Source organism: Bos javanicus, chromosome 1 (assembly GCF_032452875.1).
Source record: "Bos javanicus breed banteng chromosome 1, ARS-OSU_banteng_1.0, whole genome shotgun sequence".
Classification (NCBI taxonomy): domain Eukaryota; kingdom Metazoa; phylum Chordata; class Mammalia; order Artiodactyla; family Bovidae; genus Bos; species Bos javanicus.
Genome location: NC_083868.1, coordinates 4729953 through 4752585, shown reverse-complemented (window position 1 = coordinate 4752585; position 22633 = coordinate 4729953). Strand labels below are relative to the sequence as shown.

At 42.9% G+C, this 22633-nt stretch overlaps 1 protein-coding gene across 11 annotated transcripts in view; it reads right to left on the bottom strand.

Annotated features, from left to right (window-relative positions):
* Positions 1–2993: 2993 nt before the first annotated feature.
* Positions 2994–22633, bottom strand: part of TIAM1 (TIAM Rac1 associated GEF 1) — a 466629-nt gene continuing 446989 nt past the window's right edge. For all 11 annotated transcript variants that reach the window (XM_061418767.1, XM_061418922.1, XM_061418676.1 and 8 more), the window contains 5 exons: positions 15219–15277; positions 14189–14291; positions 11354–11441; positions 9203–9375; positions 2994–5455 (listed from right to left, as the gene is read on the bottom strand). In XM_061418767.1, coding sequence (XP_061274751.1) covers positions 4986–5455; positions 9203–9375; positions 11354–11441; positions 14189–14291; positions 15219–15277 — 893 coding nt within the window. In that variant the 3' untranslated portion in view covers positions 2994–4985. The remainder of the gene's footprint in view (positions 5456–9202; positions 9376–11353; positions 11442–14188; positions 14292–15218; positions 15278–22633) is intronic.

Genomic DNA, 22633 nt, shown 5'->3' with positions numbered 1-22633 from the left:
GGCATATCCAGCCCAAGAATCTAAATACATGCTCAGGTGAAAAAGCCAGTTTCCCACGACAAAGCCATAGGCATTTCTGTGACAAAGCGAAGACACCACATAGGAATTAGAATCTTGACCAGAAGACTCACCAGAAGCCAAACAGGTGTACAGTGTCCTACAATTCAGAAATGTGCATCAAAACCTTTCAAATGCATATAAATGTACACACAGCTATTTCTATGACTGTACTCTAAGGACATAACTGGACTCCTGCACAAAGAATATGCAACATGAACGTTCGTGGTATTTTTACAGTGATAAAAACTAAAACTCTTACTGTCCTTCGGCAGGGAACTGGGTATATAAATTACAGTAATTCACAGTCCATCACTAAGATGAATTACTATGTAGTTATGACTCAGAGTGATACAGATCTATTTATAATGTGATAGGAAAATGTCCACAAATTATATCATAAAAGCTAAAAATCAGATTAATAAAACAGTATGAATTAATAAAATAGTATGAACCCACTGTGTATGTGTGTCTGCATACATGCATATATTCAAGAAACTAGTCAGGGGTTCACAAGCCAAAATGCTAACATCTTCATTGAAAGTGAGAGTGTAATAATTAACCAATGTCTAAAGCTCAAGGCAAGGATACCAGGCAGAAAACACCAGCAACAGATTAGAACACAACGCAGGATGTTCTGCTTAAGGTGAAGACACTGAAATTAGAAATGAAGGAGCTCTTAGAACAGCCCGGGAAACCCCAAATGGCTCTCAGAAAAAGAGATTAAGTCCTGAAGCTAAAGAGGATGGAGCAACTCTGTTAGGATCTCACTGGATTAAAAAACCCAACTTCGGTCTGGTCTGAGTGTAGAGTACATTGAAACTACATGAAAAGTCAGGGTTATGTTCTATGGCAGTTCCTGATTTTAAAATATGAAGAATCCTGGATTTAGGCTCTTAAACATGTGCCATGCCTCCCCCTGTGCTGTGCTCAGTTGCTCAGTCTTGTCTAACTTTTTGTGACCCCATGGACTGTAGCCCACCAGGCTCCTCTGTCCATGGGGATTCTCCAGGCAAGCATACTGGAGAGGGTTGCCATGCCCTCCTCCAGGGGATCTTCCTAACCCAAGGATCAAACCCAGGTCTCCCACATTGCAGGTGGACTCTTTACCACCTGAGCCACCAGGGAAGCCCAACCTGAGAGCAACTGGCTAAACAGATGGGTGCTATGTGAGCACTTGGAGACTTGAGGGGCTGAGAAACTGCAATATTTTTTTGTTGCTGTTAAAGCTTCAGACTCCCCCGACAAGTATATTGTATCACTCATATGTGGCATCTAATTTAAAAAATAAATAAATAACACAAATGAACTTATTTACAAAGCAGACTCACAGATTTCAAAAACAAATGTATGGTTACTAAAGGGGAAATGTGACAGGGAGGGATAAATTAGGAGCTTGGGATTAACATACACACACTAAGTGTTAGCCGCTCAGTTGTGCCCGACTCTTTGCAACCCCATGGACTGCAGCCCACGAGGCTCCTCTGTCCATGAGATTTTCCAAGCAAGGATACTGGAGTGGGTTGCCATTCCCTTCTCCAGGGGGATCTTCCGACCCAGGGATCAAACCTAGGTCTCCTGCATTGCAGGCAGATTCTTTACCGACTGAGCTACAAGGGAAGCCCATAATCATAAGACAATCAACAAGGACCTAGTGTAAAGCATTGGGAACTCTACTCAGTATTCTGTAATAACCTATAAGGGAAAAGAATCTTGAAAGGAATGAATATGTGTACGACTTCATCACAGATGGTGTCTGCAGCCATGAAATTAAAAGACGCTTACTCCTTGGAAGGAAAGTTATGACCAACCTAGATAGCATATTCAAAAGCAGAGACATTACTTTGCCAATAAAGGTCCGTCTAGTCAAGACTATGGTTTTTCCTGTGGTCATATATGGATGTGAGAGTTGGACTGTGAAGAAGGCTGAGCGCCGAAGAATTGATGCTTTTGAACTGTGGTGTTGGAGAAGACTCTTGAGAGTCCCTTGGCCTGCAAGGAGATCCAACCAGTCCATTCTGAAGGAGATCAGCCCTGGGATTTCTTTGGAAGGGATGATGCTAAAGCTGAAACTTCGCCACCTCATGTGAAGAGTTGACTCATTGGAAAAGACTGATGCTGGGAGGGACTGGGGGCAGGAGGAGAAGGGGATGACAGAGGATGAGATGGCTGGATGGCATCACTGAGTCGATGGACGTGAGTCTGAGTGAACTCCGGGAGCTGGTGATGGACAGGGAGGCCTGGCGTGCTGTGATTCAAAGAGTCGGACACGACTGAGCGACTGAACTGAACTGAACTGAGCCACTTTGCTGTACACTGGAAACTAACACAACATTGTGCATCAACTATACACCCATAAAAATTTTTTTTAAAGTCTCAAGCTCTATCAACAGCAAAGGGTAAATGACATTATCATCTCACGGGTACGTGGACTCTAAAAAACAAACAAACAATAAACCAAGCTCATGGATACATAGAACAGACTGGTGGTTGCCTGAAGTCAGGTGGAAGATGGGCAGAACAGGTAAAGGACATCAAAATGTACAACTTTCAGTTGCAAAATAAGTCATGGGGATGCAATGTACAACATGCTGACCACAGTTGACGACATTATATTGCCTATTTGGAAGTAGCTACGAGAGTGGATCTTGAAGGTTTTCATCACAAGAAAAAAATTTTATAACTATAGATGGTGATGATGTTAACTACTGTAGTGATCACTCTGCAATATACATATTATGTTCTGTACCTAAAATTAACATAAAGTTATATGTCAATTACACCTCAATTTAAACATACACTAAAAAACTTAAAGGACCACCAAGTCAGCTTTCGCTTGATGGTCATGGTAATTATTTAGAAAAACAAAAAGGCATCCTTAAGTATTTTCTCCCACAAACTCCATCCATCCTTCCATCCAAAAAAGCACAGGACCGTCCACTTTTCAATATTTTTTATTGTTTGACAGGCATTTACAACGTTCCATTCATAGACCTAAAAACATAAAAATAGACCTTCTTTCAGCTTATAAAAGAAATATATAAGAACTTTTGACATAGACACGTCATGACCTTATGTACAAGAGACAATGGCACCCTCTCCAAGCACCAGACTTTCCAGCATTTTCAGACAAACCCGTTGCACTGGGACTGGTCAGTGGGACTATTAGAAGCCTCCGCTTCAGTTTTCCACCCAGACACAATCGAATTAGAGATGATATGGAACAATGCAGTGATACAAAGGGTATAGAAACCATTCTAAAGCTCTTTAAGAAAATCAGAAGATATAGCAAAAATTTAATAGAATAAAACTCTCAAAAGATCAAGCTCAAAGCCCTGGAAACCCGAAAGGGAAGGGATACAGGGTGGGGAAGCAGGTAAAGCAAGCAGGGGCACAAGAGCGTGATGTTCTGAACTCTCTATTGTCTGGAAATATAAATTCATAACTGATCTTTATAAAATATAATTCCTAAAGCTACTATAAAATTCAGGTCTTAAAGTACCTACTGATGTGTCAAACACCAAATAGATATTTTCCCCAAAAAGAAAGTTTTCATATTATTTAAACCTTTTTTAGGAAGTGGACATTGTGAAATGGGGAAAAAAAAAAAAAAGCTATAAACCTTTTAAAAAAAATTTTTTTGAAAGTGCTTTAAATTGTTTTTGTTCATCCTGTTTGGAAACCTGTTTAGAACATTAGTTGTTTTCTTTTTTTTAGCATGTTTACCCTGTTTGTTGGCATGAAGAAAGTGTTAAATACAAGACATGTTTCTGAAAACGTTGTTTTGTTAAGAGGTTTGGTTATGGACTCTCAGGGAAGGGGTAGGTCATCTATGGATGGAGATGTAACTATGATGGGAAAACCAATGATCACCATGGCAACCCCGTGAAAAGGAGTCTCCCCTCCCCCGCCATGTGCAACAGACACACACACTGCCCATTCCGGTGTCACGTTTAATCCAACCAAGCTCCCATCTCAAATAGAGATTCAAACATTAAAACAGAAAAAGCAAAACTGCTTCTTGGGAAAAAAGCTTCTCCTAAGCATCTTGTTGGCCTTTCATATATAAATATAAAATCACCACACCTCACTCTCTGTAAAAGGTAAAATCCTCATTCTTTAAACTCAGAGTTACACTAACACTGTAAAAGTCTCATCTGTTTGTGCCCCCCTGCATCTGAGATAAAATACAAAAAATAGTGTTTTTTTAAATGATAAATTTGGATCTCTTTTCAAGGAGTTTGGCATCTTTATAATTCTATGCAAAACTAGAACTTCCGAACACTGACATCAAGACCAGCCATAGACTAAAACAGAAGAGGAAAAAACGGAAAAATTTAAAAAGGCTCATCAAAACATAAATCTTCACCCTCTCCTCACACATTCTTAAAATACACAGATATTCTCAGACATTTAAGAGGGAAAGGAGAAAGAACACTGCAAGCTGTACAGTTGTTTTCCCAACTAGGAAGTGGCTCCTGGATTAATTTCAGATAGAGTCCTTATTAATTTTTCGTGTGCTATCCCTTAAGCTAATCTGTTGTACATAGTTCAACTCCTGGGGTAATTTGCTTTCCAGTGCTATAGAATTTTTCTTTTTTTTTTTTTTAATTCTTTTAGGCCCTGATTAATTGAGAATAAATAAAAGCCCTTGGTAATAATATACAGAAGCTCAAGCTGATTTGGAATTCTTGAACAATTCTTTCCGATGTGGTTAAAAATGATCAAGTTGGGTGGCTACATGGCTTCAGAACAAAGTCAGCTGCCAAAACTGTTTGTGTGCAAGAGTGCGACTTAAAGGGAGCTTTTTTTCCCCGCCATCGTGGGTCCCGTGGGGGGAGTGTGGGAGGCGGTGGAGTGGGGTGGGAATGGGGGAGCAGGAGACGTATCTACACGGACTCGCTACGGATGGGGAGAACGTGACACAGTCAGATCTCAGTGTTCAGCTTGCAGGAGGGGGCAAAGTCTTCGCGCCTAACCCAAATGACCTCCTCGCTCGTACTCTCCGGGCCTCCGTTGATGCCCGACAGGGCAGTTTGCTTCTTGAGCTGCATCATGCGGGACGCGTGGCTGTCCAGGGGCTTCCGGCCTCTCTCCCGCTGAGTGATGGAGGCAGCCTGAAGCCGCTCCTGCAGGTCTCTGTCCGCCGCGGCGCCCTTGGCCGACTCACAGAACTCATCATCGTCACTGAGGATGTCTGTCTCCTTGATGTCATCCTGCTCTTCATACTGAGCAAGATCAAACTGCTCCTCCACCCAGCGGTCAGTGTCCCCGCCACTGGGAGGCTGCTGGGGGTCTTTCTCCGGGCTGCTGGCGGAGATGGCATCGGAATCAATGGTAAACCTGTTTCGGGCCAGTCGCCGCCTCCTCCTCCCAAGAGACTTGCTTGGGGCGGACACTGCACACACACACAAAAATATAACAATAAAACCCCCACATGCTTTACGTGTGATGAAAATCCAGAAAGCAAATACAAGCTAAAGGAAAGGAAAAGACTATGAGATATGCATTTAGGGGCTGAGTATCATCTGGGGCTTAGAGTCCAGTCTGTCTCAGGGGGCGGGGAGGGGGGCTTTACCTGGCACAGATGTCTGGACTTAAGAGGATATTCTAGTCACTGAATGGAGGGCAAGGAGGCGGGGAGTGGTGACAGGGACATGGGTGGGTTGTAGGTTATGGGGAAAAGGGGATTTAACTCCCTCTAAAATAATCCAATTCTCTACCCGTGTACCTGGGAGGCAGGTAATACAGATTCCTGCTGTTGTCAAGCCCACCACTGACCCTCGGATTAATCAGCACTTCTTCCTTCTTCCTGTGCCTTTGGCACAGTGCTCTGAGGATCCCCCAGGGGCTGTCCTAGAGTCATTTAGTAAGGATGGAGATGCTGTCAGCGTTTCACTGTCTTTAGAGAAATCATAATGATGTACCAAAGAGGGAAAAATACTGGTCCAAGTTATATTGCTTTCTGAATGTCACATTTCTTGAGGATCTTCAGGTACCTTAAGGGCGCACCATTGTTTTTGGAGAAACTACAGAAAAGACTGGGTCTCAGAGATGTCAAGTCCTCTTGTGACAAAACCTCAGGTGAAACTGAGCGACTCTGCGCCTTAGTCCCTTCCTGACTTTGCGCCTTAGTCCCTTCCTGACTCTGTTCTATGTATCCCCGATTTCTCTTCCACAAAGCGATTAAACTACCAGTGCCTGAGTGGAATGAGCAAGGAATAATACAACACTCAAGCAGCTGATGAGCAAAGTGCAAAATAAAGTGACTAACAGTTAAGAAAAACAAATCTCTGTATTCTGTATTTTCACCTCACTGCCCTCTAGGAAGTCAGTATTACTAAAAACAAACAAAATACGCCACCCAGTCAAGCAAATAATCACACAGACACAGACACACACACACACACACACACACAAAAGACACAGGGAAACACTGCCACTCCTCCATGAACAGTGAAATGTACCATGTGCTTTCCCATGGGAGTGGGGAGCCTAGACACCAACAAGGAGCTGCTTTCCTAAAATCTATGCCCTGAAATTCATTAAGCTGCTTCAGGGCTGCAAGAAGTAAGATGAGTATTCATAATTACTGCCAAATATAGCCTTGACTTCAAATATAGCAGGTGCAAGGTCAGTAAGCCGGACAGTGGTCTAAACTGGCTCCCATTCTGACCATCCTCTGTTTCAGATCCCTGCGTTTCCGTCATCATTCCTCTCATTCAAGGCAGGGAATGAAAAGCACTCCCGGAAAAACAGAAAACAGAAAGAATAAAAAAATAGTTCTACTCCACTGGAAAGAAGCAAAAATTATTGTTCAGTTTTACCTCAATATCATCACAGTGGAGCCTGACTCTCTCCAATCACTATATTAGAATTACCTTAATTCCAAACTGGGATACTGGAAATATTTGTCAAGGATGTGCTGGCTGAAGTATTTAGGGGTAAGGAGTGTTGCTGCTGCTGCTAAGTCGCTTCAGTCGTGTCCGACTCTGTGCGACCCCATAGACGGCAGCCCACCAGGCTCCCCCGTCCCTGGGATTCTCCAGGCAAGAACACTGGAGTGGGCTGCCATTTCCTTCTCCAGTGCATGAAAGTGAAAAGTGAAAGGGAAGTCGCTCAGTTGTGTCCGACTCTTAGCGACCCCATGGACTGCAGCCTACCAGGCTCTGTCTGTATTCTGAAAACGTGTCAAAAGCAAGATGAGTTGATGGATGATGGATGGATATGTGGTAATGAAAATATATAAAAATGTTAATTACATACAGCAGGTAGGAATGTGTATAATTCTTTCATTTGTTCTATATGTCTAAGAATTTCCATAGAAAATGTTGAAACAACAAAAAAATGTGTAGTTGGATCGCTGGCAGACATTTGGTGAAGGGAGGCAGAATATTTGCCTTTACTGTTCTATTCAAACAAGAGCAAAAGGAAAAATAAACTAGCTGGGTGTCGTGAATCACGACAATGAGCAATGAAGCATAAGAATCTACCCTTTACTAAAAGAAGACATAATAACCCAGCCAGCCTTACGGGGTTCCAAGAGACAATCCTTGACTTGAGTACTGCCATTATTCACTATTAAGACTGATTAGCTAGTACAGTGCTGACCCACTCAAACACCATTTTCAAATCATCTAATGTGAATGATGAGAGTGAGGAACTTCAAAAGCAAAGTGATGAAGACTTTCTTCAGCCAAAAATGAGCCATTAGGCTCTGACATCAAGGCTTTCTCTCTTGATATTCAAGATAACAGAGTAGGTTGTAGTAACTTTGTCTTCTTTCCAAAGGGATCTCAGCAGGAAAACGCCTGAGTGTCCCACAGACTACAAATGCTTAGTTTCAAAGTGAATGGAGCTCTAACTTTAGGTTTACCAATTAACAACTAACACCTGGCCAATGACAGGTGGGTTTTCCTGAGATTGGGACACACAGTCCCAATCCTAATTAAATATATCTGGAAAGTAAAAGAAACAAATGAGATAATTCCAAGGTGAAACTCTCTGCTATGAGCTCTAAAGGGATGAGCAAAGCTATTTAACACATGAGGACTCCAGGAGAAATCGTGGATGGGGAAGTATGGATACTGGCAAGCCCAGAAGAGTGCTAGGTGTTCAGCATACCAGGTTTCCAATGAACACTTAGCAATTAATTGAAGAATAGATGTAACTAGTCCCTTTAACATCAGCTAAACTTAAGGTACTTAGAGTGTAATATACCCTGTCAAGCTAGGCAGGTTATGTCTATGAAAACCTTCAGCCATTCACAGTGCCATACCTGCCTCTTCAACACAATTGAGAACAGGCAGAAAATTCACCAGAACAGAAGGTGTTTTGGCAAATGCAAAGGAAGCCTCTTTTATTGGAATGTTCCCTGCAAAATTTTGGACTGCTTCTTAAGAAAGGAGTGATAAAAATGTTAAATCTTGGTATCTTTAATACCCAAGTGTTATGAAAATATCTTTCTTCCTAGATAGATTTTAATGCCATTTACAGGTGGTAGTATTGATCTTTACTGCTTTAAGGTGATATAATAAGCCCTAAAAGAGTATTTACTCTGAGACCATTTAAATTCCAGATTCTTCTTTTCTAATAGCAGCTCAAGGCTGCCCCAAATCAACACAGAAGCTAAAATTAAAATTGCAGGCACAGGTGAGGGTAACATCTGACGGGTCATCTGGTCTACCAAACATGGCCTCCCTACTGAGAACAGGCCTGGCTGTGTTTCTGGAGGACAAAGCCACCATGTTCTCAGAATGGTGGGATGTGACCTTGCTGAGACATCACACTGCTTTTTTTTTTTTTGCTGGACAAAGCTGGCTGTCATGCAAAGCAGCAACTCTCATTCGGCAAGCAGGCTAAGACAAGCCCCTCCAAGTAGGAGAAGGCGCTCAGTTCCTGGCTCGGCGAATGAGAGGGGGAGCTCACCAGCCAGGAGGAGGAGGGCAGCCAAGGGAGAGCTTGAGGGAGGGCGAGAGGCTTAAATCAACGGAGGGAGGCAAAGACAGGGAACCTCACACCAGGGAAGAACGTACTCCAACATTAGCCCCCACAAGGCCACATCTAAGTCTTGCTCAACGAGGACGTCAGTTCTACAGTGGAGTGGGGGTGACGGGGATTTTGAACGTCTGAATCCCCACAGTACCTGCCCTGCTCATAGCCGGCCTGGCCCCTTTCAGCGCACACAACCGCTTTCCTCCGAAAGGGACATATTGCTGGGACGAGGGAAGGCTCTCGGTCTTCAGGAGCTGTCTTCTGTGCTTATCTCGCAGGATGGAATGCACAGCCTTCAGGAAATCCTTTCGGCTCTCTGGGGAGCTATGAAAAGAAGATTTACACGTGTTGGGGAAACAGCACTTAACACATGGTGAACTTCTGATGCTATCAGGTACAGTCAAACAAATATCCCCGAGGACCAAAGTTAAAGATGGGGGGCCACCACTCCAATTTCACTGCCGAGGAGTGTTTTCATTGCTGGAGATAAAGAACACCTATTCCTTTCCCTTTATGCTTTGTGACTCATCTCCTGCAGCCAATTTGGGACAGAGCACCCCATTACTGAACAGACTGATGGAGAGATGGATTTTACGGACAGAGTTGCCAGAGTCTGCTCTCAGGACTTAAGGCAGAGCCTTTCATTCTACAGTTTTTACAGACAAAGGAACTAAGAGATTCTTGCAGCTCTGCAGTGCCCCTGAAATAATGTCCCAACACCCTGACCTTCCTCTAATTGGGCCTCCTTGTTAACACATTACTGACTGGAGAATTTCTACAGAACCTAACATCCATGGCCAGTGATTTACTAGGTTGGCCAAAAAGTTCATTCAGGTTTTTCATCATATCTTACGGAAAACTTGAACGAACTTTTTGGCCAACTCAATATTATGTAAGCTAAAATTCAAACAACTCCGGTCGATAACATTTGGGCAACAAAAAAGACATATTAATACATCTCTGGTCAGTAATGTTTTAAATATATCAATGCCTCCCACGGCACATGTCAACATGAAAATATTAAAGCTACATTATTAAGAACTGGAAAATCTTCCCAAGTCCCAATTCCCAAAGTACATCCTAGGTCAGTTATTTTTCTTGCTAAGATCTCAATATTTTTACCCAGGTAAGTTTTACCTGGTATTCCCTATTAACAATGAATATGGCATCTCTGGGGAAGGCTCACTGGACCCTGTGGATTTAACAACAACAAAATCACAAGTATATAGCCTAAATAGATAATGTGGTAAAGGTAGCGCTACATGTGGTAAGGGTGGTGCAAAACCACACACAGATTATTTGAAAAAAATTCCTGTTCTAGTTCCAACAGATTCCCAGGATTTGGATTTATTGTTCCCTGTCATCCAACACAGACAGGTGAAGCAGAAATATAGAATAGAGGCTTTGAAGTCAAACCCACCGAGTTTGAACTCAGAGTTCATTTGCTGTAAGGTTTTAGCAAAGTTGCCTCTATGAGCCTTGACACTTCATTAGTAAAAATGGAATAAATACCTCAGGATGATTAACTGAAATAATGCATGAAAGGTGCTTAGCCTAGTTGATGTTTGGTAAATGTGTTATCTTACTATATCAGCAGTCACACTGTAAAACATTATTAACAACCATAAAATATTTATTCTGTTGAGAGTATGGGCTGCACTTGAGAAAAGGACAATTCTCAAATTCTCAAGAGCCCAAAGAAAAGGAGGTGAAGGAGGAGCAGAGGGGAATGGGGAGGGGAGAGTAAGAATAAGAAGAAATAAATAGAAGCCCATATCATAAGCTCAGCTTCCACTCCAGATCTGCAGGTGACCCCGAGTCACCTGCGCCAGCCTCCCTGGGCTGAATTTTCTCTGCGTGATGATGAATCCCTGCAACACGGTACCATGCTCCCCTCCTCCCCGCTGACTCTCCCATCTGTTGCATCTCAGAGACATCACAGTACAAACAGTGCTCCCAAACCCCAAAACCAAACGTTGTAAGACAACCATGTCCTTCTAACCCACCAAATGTACACAGGGGAAGGACGCCCTCGTTCGAATGTTGGATATGTACGAAAATTCCAATTTCCTTTTAGAAAGATACTAAATTGACTAGGTTACTGTCTGTATTATAATAAAATTAATTGATCCGATGACTCTTACTCAATTGTTAAGTACTTTCTCAAATGCACAGGAAAAAGGATATAGCTTCTAAGGATGCACAGGCTGGTCCAGAGAACCCCGAGGGGTTGGGGACACCAAGCACAGTCACACCCCTTTCCCTGGGCAGCACAGCCCGCATTGCATGGCTCCAGCCTCACCTGCAGCACAGGTGGAAGACCCTCTCCGGCCTCCCTTCAGACTCCGACTTTACATGGACGATTTCACACACAGCATTTGCTTCTGCATCTAGGTAAATTAAAACAAGGATGAATGAGAGTATGTTTCAAAGAAATTTATTTGCATGTTTATAAAAGCATCTTGCATGCTTTGGTATCCAGATTAAATAGTGCAGAGCCGCCTAAGACCAAAGCAACTTCATTCCTGTCCCGTGATCTCTAGAGGCTAAGTGACTGACAGCTTAATGGCTTCAAAAAAAAAGAACACTTGGAAAATTTCCAGTTGCTAAAATCTCCCTCTGGATCATCTAAAAGGACAATCAGTCAATCATACTGATGGAAGAACTGACCCTTTAGCTTCACTGCCCATTTGGCTGAACTATTTTAATTAAGTAATTCATTGTTTTGGCAACAGTTGGACAAGATGCAGCCCAAGATTCCAATGTAGGCCAGTGATAAAGAGAGGCAGGCCCTTTCCATCAGCAGGACAGCCTTCCCACTGGCCTGGTGCCCTGGACAGGCATGTCCTGGGAATAAATGGGGCTCTTCTTTCTCAGTCCACCCATAGAGCCCAATCTGAGTGAAGCAAAAGTGGTATCTGAGAAGGTAAAAATAAGCTATATTTAGAAGTAATTCCTAAGTCTTTCAGTGCCTGAATATCATATTATTTTAGCACGTTATCCATAGTGTTTATAAAAGAGACAGCTCCTTGCAGGCACACTCAACTCTGCACACTGTGAGGTCTCATGCTCACCTACTGGTTCCAATCCCGGGTCACAACAAACCCTCATCATGCCCACATTATGTAAACCCAACCAGGACCCATATAAAGTAAGTTTCACAAGTGCTCCCAAATGCAGACAAAAATCTAGAAATTTCCATCTCCTGATTCTCAAATCCATTGGCATGTACTTCATAAGGAGACGTGTTGGCTAGTCTTTACAACTCCATGAAAATAAGCTTTCATCTTGACGATTTTAAACTTGATTTGGGTGCAAACCCGAGGATGAGAATGGAATGTCACATTCACAAAGATGGCTTTGTTTTCCAAACTTATGATCTTCACATACAGTCTTCAAGGAAGGCAAAATTCCTGCCTGAGAAGGGCCTCTACAGTGTGCTGTAAACATGGGCTTTTCCAGATATAAGCCAGGCACAGGGAAACACAGGAACTAGGTAATTCACAACCTAAGGTTGTAAAGTAAGACAACACCAGTATTTAAGAGCCCAAACTTCAAAATACTATTAGAGTTGTTTGTAGACCTAAGATTTCTACGTTCCTGAAAATTCATCTATTAATCAATTTTACTAATCAAATCAGAGTAAAAAAGCAACAGGGTAAATCTCTGGACCAGAAGGTTTGCCAGACAAATATTCATAAGGCAAATAGTCACCCCCAATGCATTTACCAGTCGTGGATTTTGCATTTGAGTTCTCTTTGTGTGACGCATACGAGCTGTGAAGGAAGCGATTTCTAGTTTAACTTGGGTGACTAACTGAAGGTTTATCAAATACTGCAGATGGTTTGTCCTCATGACACTGGATTAGGAAAGAGCATTCCAGAGGATGCTGCCAGCCCCTACAGTGACTGCTGAGGAGCTGGGGGAATGCAAAAGCAAGGTGAACAGGGAAACAGGGTTGACCCAGATAGCTGAAGTGCATATGAAAGGAATGGATTCGGTGAGGCTTGCATCTTCCCATACATAGAATGCTAAATTCTTAACCTGATACCTGATCTTTGATGTTCAGACTGCCTGCTCCCTTTGTGGCAAACTTGTACATAGCCTGACTTCCCCTCTTGGCTCCTTGGAGCAGGTTTCTCAGAGCTACTGAGATGTTGTCTCCTGGGCTCGGAGTCCTACACATTCCCACCAAATAAAATAACTCTACTTTCAGGTTCTGACTATATTGTTTCGTCGACACCAGCAACACAGAACAGAAGTCCAGATGACTGTGCACTTGCGGAGGTCCACTTTCTCAGCCTCTCTTTACCACCAGAAAGCTGCACCTGCTGTCCAGGTGGGACAGGGATTAGAGTGTTCCAAGAGTTTCCACTTACCTCCAAAGCTGCTCCTTCCAGAGTGTGCCTGGGAGAATCACCGCTAATCGCTCCTTCCTAATACAGCCTCAAATGAGCCCTGGATGGGCCCCGAGTCATAGAAACACTGCTACTCTAAGTCAGTACCGTCCTGACATTCGCCTCTCTTCTCATGCACTAAAGCACCATCTGATCAAGTACTGAGTTGGCCAAAAAGTTCAAGACTGTCCATAGCATCTTACTGAAAAACCTGAACAACTATTTGGCCAACCCAATACATCATCACTACCTGACAACTGGCTTCACGGATATTTGGGTAATAGAAGAAGAAGTGACATTTCATGCTTATACAAAGATAAAGATTTTTAATGCTTCAGGGAAAAAAATGTATTCAATGGCTTTTTTTGTGCTTTGGAGGCCTTTCGGGGTCTCTCAGTTAAAAGTCCAGTAAATTATTTACATGGGCTTTATCTGTTCACGGTCTCAAAGATTCTTTCCAGAAGTACAAGACTCACTGCTACTTAGATGTGTCACTGTAAAGTTATTAAAATATATAACAAAATAAATAGAATTCCTTGGAACAGTAGTACAGGCATGACATCCATTCACTTAGATCATTTAACAAAATAGTTGGGCAAATAAGAGGCAATGAAGAGACTGAGGGAAAGGAGACATAAGCAAAGAAGAAAAAAGATGGTGGAGTGGCTGGAACCAAGAGTGTGGATTCAGAGAAACAGTTCATACGTAGAAAGAGGTACCCAGCCCATTTCAGAGTTTACCTGCACTTGCCAGAGCGCGAACCTGCAGAGCTTCAGTAGGAATCATGTGTCGAAATCGGAAGGGGTCCCAGTCCTCGTAAATTGAAAGCCTGTGTGATCCTACCTGTAGGGAGAGAAGGAACCAGGCGCATGAGATCCATGTCTCAGTCTGGACCAGACCCTCACACTTTCTAAACCAGTGACGCTGCAGACACAGAACAGCCCTGTGGTTGCCAAGGGGGAGAGGGGGTGAGGGACTAGGAGCGTAGGATTAGCAGAGGCAAACTATTATATACAGGATGGATAAACAACAAGGTCCTAGTGTATAGGACAGGGAGCAGTATTCAATAGCCTGTGCTAAACCATATGGAACAGAATTTAAAAAGGAATGTCTATAGGCATATAACTGAGTCGCTTTGCTGTACAGCAGACGCTGGCACAATATTGTAAAATCAATTGTAATTCAAAAAAATAATAAAACTTAAAACATTACTAAAACTAAATGTTTTTAAATTAAAAAAATTAAATTGTTTTAATTTTCAAAATAAAAACAGCCCCACGAGCACTTCTGTTCACCCACAGCAGCAAGCCAGAGGCCAGGTGACAATCTGCTGCGGGTTTGCAAATGAGCTTGCTAACCAAATTCAGGCAAAAGAGAGACAAAGGGAAAAGGAGAGAAGGGACCCCAAAACAAGAACAGACTGGGGACAGGAAGAACAGGGAGGGGATAAAACTAGTGTTGGAAAGTTCTGGCCATGGTAGGTTCAATAGTTATTTACTGGGTTGGCCAAAAAGTTCACTCAGGTTTCCCCATGTTATGGAAAAACCCCAACGAACTTTTTAGCTGACCCAGTATTTTTATGCTTTAAATGTGAGCCGCCTACAGGATGGGCAATTTCCTCAAATGCTCAGTTAACACCTCAAAAAAGGAAAAAATCATAAAACATTCATGCCTGAAAAAGGTTCAGAATTATAATTACACAGAGCCAACTGAGAAGCAGATAGAAAGGGGAGATACTGTGAAACTGTGGCGTGAAAGAAAAAGTCTTACAAGTTTCTTCTTCTGTTTGGTACCATCTTTATAGACAAGGACCACGGCAGTTTTGAAGACTGGAAAAACATAAAATGAAGGCGGTTATGGCACGTAAGGCGTTGGGTTTTCCCCTTCACTTCAATAACTTGTGGTAACAAACACTACAGTTATGAAGAGGACAGAGTCCCCATGAACGAGCTCCCCTTCCACCCTCCACTCCCTCAGCACATCTGAGAGACACAAAAGCCCGTTCAGACAAAATTTTCCAGGTCCCAGATAAGTACAGGAAGCCTATATAGATGGAAATAAACCCTCCTGCCCCACTGGAAACTTTGGGGTAAATATATCTTTCAACTACACTCTCTCTTCAAGATTCTAACTTCAGCTTGCACACATTTAACAAAAATGTACCAGTTTAGCAGCTGAAGGAACAATGCAAACATCAATAATAATAATAGTGCTTAAGGTAATTTCTATTTCTGTAAATCAAAATGATATTACACAGTGCTCATAATTCAGAAAATATAATTCATCTTTTTGACCTGAATAAATAAAAATTGGTTTACTAAGAAGAATGCAGTTCTACTTCTTCCAAACAGGATGAATCATATAAGCTATTTCAGGACTTCTCTAGGAGTCCAGTGGTGGAGACTCAGCTTTCCAACTGCAGGGGGTGTAGGTTCGACCCTTGTAGGGGAGCTGATTCCACATATGCCTCTACGGCCAAAAAACCAAAACATAAAACAGGAACAGCACTGTAACAAATTTAATAGACTTTAAAAATATGGAGGACAGGAGAAGATGGATCAAACTGAGAGAGTAGCACTGAAATATATACATTACCATATGTAAAACAGAGAGCTAATGGGAAGCTGCTATATAACACAGGGAGCTCAACCTTGCGCTCTGTGACAACCTAGAGGGGTGGGATGGGGTGGGAGGGAAGTTTAAGATGGAGGGGACATACGTATGCCTATGGTTGATTCATGTTGACGTATGGCAGAAATCAACAAAACATTGTAAAGCAACTGCCCTCCAATTAAAAATAAACTTTTAAAAAAGGTTTGAAAAATGGTCCACATCCAAAAACAATAAGCTGTTTTTAGAAGCTAGGAGTGTGTTGTTTTATTCTTATATTCTTTGGGGGCGAGGTGGAGGGGAGGCGGTAGAATGGCGTTATGCATAATCTTCCATAGAATACCTTAAGCAATGCCAAGCACATTTAACACTCAGTGATTCTAACTCCTCCTGGAAGAAGAACCAGTGGCCAGCACAACAGGGGTGACCCCAGTCCATCGCTGGCTCTCTGAATCAAGGCCTCTGTCTCCCTTCACACTCTGACCCCAAATCATACCAGGGACCCCGTCAGTCACACAGAGGGGGTACCAGAAACAGAGAATTCTCAGGGACAGGCCCCCAGGCTCTCCACAGACCAACCCAATTTGTCTGGTTCCCTTTCTATCCTACCCAGTTAGGACAGGTCTGGTTCTCCACTGTGGGAAAAGAGGGGATAGGGTACAAAGAAAGGGATCCCAGCCACTGAGTCTGGGCTGTCTAAGCACCTGACTTCATAAAAACCCCAGAGGCTAGACCGTGAGGTTCCCAGTGACCCCAGGAGGCCACAGCAGCTCTGACGGAGGAGTGCACTACTGCCTGAGGAGGCCCTTGGTTCTGACCACGAAACCTTCAGAGATCACAGTGGCCAGGACGGCAGGTCCCTTTAAAAGTGAGGGAGCTCCCCTCCAGGAGAGGGCGAGGGTGCCAGTGACCTTCATCTCCAAAGATTCACCACCTCCTTGGGACCAGAACTCAGTGAAATTGTTGCCATACTACTGGCCTGCCTCGGTTTACCTGGACCATCTAGGATCATCATGGGAGGTCCAAAGTGGACCTCAGCCCGGCCTATGAATACCTCTGCCTAATCCACGGGGTGACTCTCACTCAACCAACTCCAAGTGTTGCCCATCCCTTCAGACACAGCCTTGACCTTCAAAACTCCTGGCTGCCCTGGCCAGCCTAAAACACTCACTCCATATCCCAAAGGATGAGCATCTAACACCCTTCCAGGGTGAAGCCTGAACAGACCATGTCTGTTCATCTTTTAAAGGTGATGACCATCAGCCCTGAGCACAAACTAGCCTTCCTGGGAGTAAAATAGCAAGGTGCTATGTTGGCAGCCGGTCAACTTCAGTTTCAGAAGAAAAGCAGCACCATTTCCTGAGATCAGAGGTTCCAACGGAAACAAGACAACCAAGCTTTAACCCCAAAGCTGCCTGCTCAGTGCTAACTGCTTCCCTCATAGCAACTCTTCCTTGTTTCAAAATGCATGCTACTTAAAAATCACACCGAAACTGCCAACATGTCACCTTTTAAGGACTGGGAATCGTAAAAAAAAAAAAAAAATAGCTCATTATAATGACAGTAGTCTGTTTATGCGTGCTCAGTTGCTTCAGTCATGTCTGACTCATTGTGACCATATGGACTGTAACCCGCCAGGCTCCTCTGTCCATGGGATTCTCCAGGTACCGGAGTGGGTTGCCATGCTCTCCTCCAGAGCCAAACACACACACACTGCCCCTGACCTGGGCTTGTGTTACAAAAGCCCCAAACCTTAAAACTGGCATTTTCCTGGACCTTTTCTGTCACAGATTGGCAAAGCGAGGGCCCACCCGCTTCTGCTCAGCCCACCAATGTGGTGCCCATTTGTTCACATGTCTATGGCTGCATCTGGCTACACGTGGCCTCCGGGTCTGCAAAGCCTGAAATATTTACTCTGTGGCCTTTCACAGAGTAAGTTGACAACCTCCTGGTTTCTCCCACTCATACAATTTTCTTATTCTAAATCTGTTTACTTCTAACAGCAGGGAATCTGTAAAATATAGAAGATAGGTATGAAAAATTCCAATGCTAACCTCTGGTATGGTTCATCTGTGCCCAGAACCAGAGACAGGGAGAGAGATGGTCTGGGTCTTTTTCTTCAGGGTCCTACATCCCATAAATGACCTGCTAAGAAGTATCAGAAAGCTCCCAGACCTCTCCACGCAGTGGATAAGAATCTGCCTGCCAGTGCAGGGGACACGGGTTCAATCTCTGGTCCAGGAAGATTCCACACGCCAAGAAACTTCTTAGCCCATGTGCCACAAGAATCGAACCTTTGGTCTAGAACCTGAGAGCTGCAAATACTGAAACCTGCACACCCTGGAGCCTGAGCTCTGCAACAAGAGAAGCCACTGCAATGAGAAACCCATGCACTGCAACCAGAGAGTAGGCCCTGCTCTCCACAACTAGAGAAAAAGCCTGCATAGCAGCAAAGACCCAGCGCAGTCAAAAATAAGTAAAAAAAATTTTTTTAAAAAAGAAAGAAACTGCAATATTATAAACAGAACTATTAAGGATGGGAAATGAAACAAAGAGTATCCCTTCCCCTGTCAAAAATACCCACTCCTATCAAAAACCACCAGCATGTAACACTACCCCACTAACTCCTTTGAATATCATACTTGGTAACATGTTTTTCCTTTACACTTATATGCTTATTACTTTTAATTAGATGGCATCAACAGCTACAATAGTGGCTCTTTGGAATTTTCAGGGATATCACTAAGGTTTTCAATGAAGGCTGAGGGATCTAATTAGGAAATCCAATAAATCTTTGTATTAAGCGTTCTGATTTTAACACCACTGGGATGTTCCACTTGGGTATGAACTGTTCACATCATGCAAGAAAAGAAGAGTTGAGTTTAAAAAGCAGTAAACAGAGAGAACAAGATGGCGGAGGAGTTGGTGGATGCAGAGTTCATCTCTCTCCACAGATACATCAGGAATACACCTTCAGACACAGAAGTGCATGCAGAACACCAGCTGAGAGCCGGCAGGAGTACCTGACCAGTGGAAAAGAATATATGCTGCTGCTAAGTCGCTTCAGTCGTGTCCGACTCTGTGTGACCCCATAGATGGCAGCCCACCAGGCTCCCCCGTCCCTGGGATTCTCCAGGCAAGAACACTGGAATGGGTTGCCATTTCTTTCTCCAATGCATGAAAGTAAAAAGTCAAAGTGTAAGTCGCTCAGTCGTGTCCAACTCCTAGTGACCCCATGGACTGCAGCCTACCAGGCTCCTCCGCCCATGGGATTTGCCAGGCAGAGTACTGGAGTGGGACCCACGCAAAACTTGGTAGGACGAAGGAACTAGGGGGAAAAACAGGAGTGTTACTAGGACTGGACCTGCCCTTGGCGGGTGGGAGGAACTAAAGCAGGGATCCAATCCCCACATCAAGGCAACTGTCTGAGTCAGACGAGAAACATTTAAGGGGGAGAGTGAAACAGCTGATCTGTGGCAGCCTAAATGGAATGAGAATCAGACAGTCCTTCCACAGCCATGCATACCCCAGATGGGGACGCAGGTCCCCTGGAAGGTGCAGCGGCTGGGAGCTGGAGTTTAGGGATTGTGGAGCAATCAAGCTCTCTGTGGAGCAGGGCAGAGTTGGAAATAAAACCACAATGGAAACCCAGGGGCAGTGTGGCTAAGGTAGAAGACCCAAAACGTTCCCACCAGCTGTACAAGATTCAGATTAAATCCACACGATCAACTAGGCAGACTCTGTGTCTATGGAATATATAAAAGGACATTGAGAGCTCCCACAAAAGAAAACGCACTAGTTCTGATAGCTGCGGACATTGGAGGCAAGAACACAAAGGAATATGACCAGGTTAGAATCTGAGCTGACCCCACAGCAGATCCAGAGATCAGCACAGTGTTGGAGGGCTTCCTGGGGACGTGAGGTGGACTGTGACCCCCAGCGAGGGGAAGGACTCTGATAGCAGTGACAAGAAAAACATTTATTATTCTTCTGTTTTGACTTGTTCTGTTGATTCTTTAGGATTTTTTTTCTTTTTTCCCCCCACTCTGTTGTAGCTGTCAATTTTATTGGCACTATGAAATCTAACTAAGCTTTTGAGCTTTTTGTTTTTCTGCCACATTTTTTGTTGTTTTTATAAACTCTGCCTCTACTTTGGGGTTTTGCAGTTCTGTGAAGTTTTATTTTCTCTCTCATTTTTTTTAATTCTTAATTTTTTAAAGCTATTATTATTTTTTCTACATTTATTCCTTTATTTGCTTTTCCTATTGTGCTTTTCACCTTGCAGTTAATCTTTAATATATATTCAGTTCAGTTCAGTCGCTCATTCATGTCCGACTCTTTGCGACCCCATGAACCACAGCACACCAGGCCTCCCTGTCCATCACCAACTCCCGGAGTCCACCCAAACCCATGTCCATCGAGTCAGTGATGCCATCCAACCATCTCATCCTCTGTTGTCCCCTTCTCCTCCTACCCTCAATCTTTCTCAGCATTGGGGTCTTTTCAAATGAGTCAGCTCTTGGCATCAGGTGGCCAAAGGATTGGAGTTTCAGCTTCAACATCAGTCCTTCCAGTGAACACCCAGGACTGATCTCCTTTAGGATGGACTGGTTGGATCTCCTTGCAGTCCAAGGGATTCTCAAGAGTCTCCTCCAACACCACCATTCAAAAGCATCAATTCTTCGGCACTCAGCTTTCTTTATAGTCCAACTCTCCTATCCATACATGACCACTGGAAAAACCACAGCCTTGAAGGTCCTAGACGGAGCTTTGTTGGCAAAGTAATATCTCTGCTTTTTAATATGCTACTTAGGTTGGTCATAACTTCCTTCCAAGGAGTAAGCGTCTTTTAATTTCATGGCTGCAATCACCATGTGCATCTGATTTTGGAGCCCAGAAAAATAAAGTCTGACACTGTTTTCACTGTTTCCCCATCGATTTGCCATGAAGTGATGGGACCAGATGCCATGATCTATGCCGTCTAGGTTGGTCATAACTGTCCATTAACCTTCTTTATCTACCTCTATTTAACTTTGCATACTATTCTTTCTTTTCCTTCTTTCCTTTCCTCTCAACATATTTGTTAGCTTTATTTTCATAGCTTTATTCCCCAGTTGGCACCATGCTTCAGTATTTTCCCAGTTTGTGTTCTGGTTAGTTTTGTTCTTCACTGGTACATGTAATTTTTGGTTTCCTTTGTTTGCCAGGTCAATCTATTGTACTTTACTTTTGTTGGACTGTTCTGACTTTGCTCATGGGTGTATATGTATATGTGTATATTCATTATTTTAATTATTATTTGCCTGATTTTGCAGCTACCATTTATTTGGGGTTCATCTTTGGTTTCTCATTTTGGGGTATCTGTTTTACCTCACTTAATGCCATAACAAACCACTTGTGGAATCTTCATTCCTGACCAGAAATCAAGCCCTGAGCCTTTGGAGTGGGAGCACTGACTCCAAGACCCTAGAGTATGAGAAAACTAACCGTAGGGAGTATCAAATAGTGAGAACTCACTCAAAGGAACCACCTGAATACAAGACCCAGCATCACCCAACCACCAGTAGCACCCTGTCCAGGACACCTCATCTAAACAACAAATAAAACAAAAATACAAGCCCAGTCTTCAGGAGACAGGATCACCACCTCACTCAGCCTTGCCATCAGAGGAAAAGCAAGCAAACAAGAAAACTCAGCACAAATCTCACCCTACAGGAAGCTTACACAAACCACTGGACCAACCTTAGGAGGGCATAAATCAAAAGGAAGAAAGAATTCAACCTTGAAGCCTGGGAAAAGGAGACCTCAAACACAATAAGTTAAAAAAAAAAAATGAAAAGGCAGAGAAATACTACACAAATGAAGGAACAAACTAGAAACACAGAAGTCCAAATAAATGAAGAGGAAATAGGCAAGCTACCTGAAAGAGAATTCAGAAAAATGATGGTAAAGATGCTCAAAAACCTTGAAAACAAAATGGAGAAAATATAAGAATCAATTAATGAAGAATTAAAGAATAAACATACTAAGACTAACAACACAATTACTGAAATTAAAAATACTCTAAAAGGAATCTATAGCAGAATATCTGAAGCAGAAGAACGAATCAGTAACCTGGAAGATAAAATGGTGGAAATAACTTCTGAAGAGCAGAATAAAGTAAAAAGAATGGAAAGAACTAAGGAACAGTCTCAGAGACCTCTGGGACAATATCAAACACACCAACACTCAAATGCAGAAGAATACACCTTCTTCTCAAGTGCACATGGAACATTCTCCAAGATAGATGGCATCTGGGGTCACAAATCAAAATTCAGTAAATTTAAGAAAACTGAATTCGTATCAAGCATCTTTTCTGATCACAATGCTATGAAACTAGTTATCAGTTACAAGGGGGAAAAAATGTAAGAAACACAAATACATGGAGATTAAACAACATGTTTCTAAATAACCAATAGATTACTGAAGAAATCAGAAGGGAAATCAAAAAATTTCTAGAAACAAATAACAATGAAAGCATGACAACTCAAAACCTATGAGATGCAGCAAAAGCAGTCCTAAGAGGGAAGTTAATA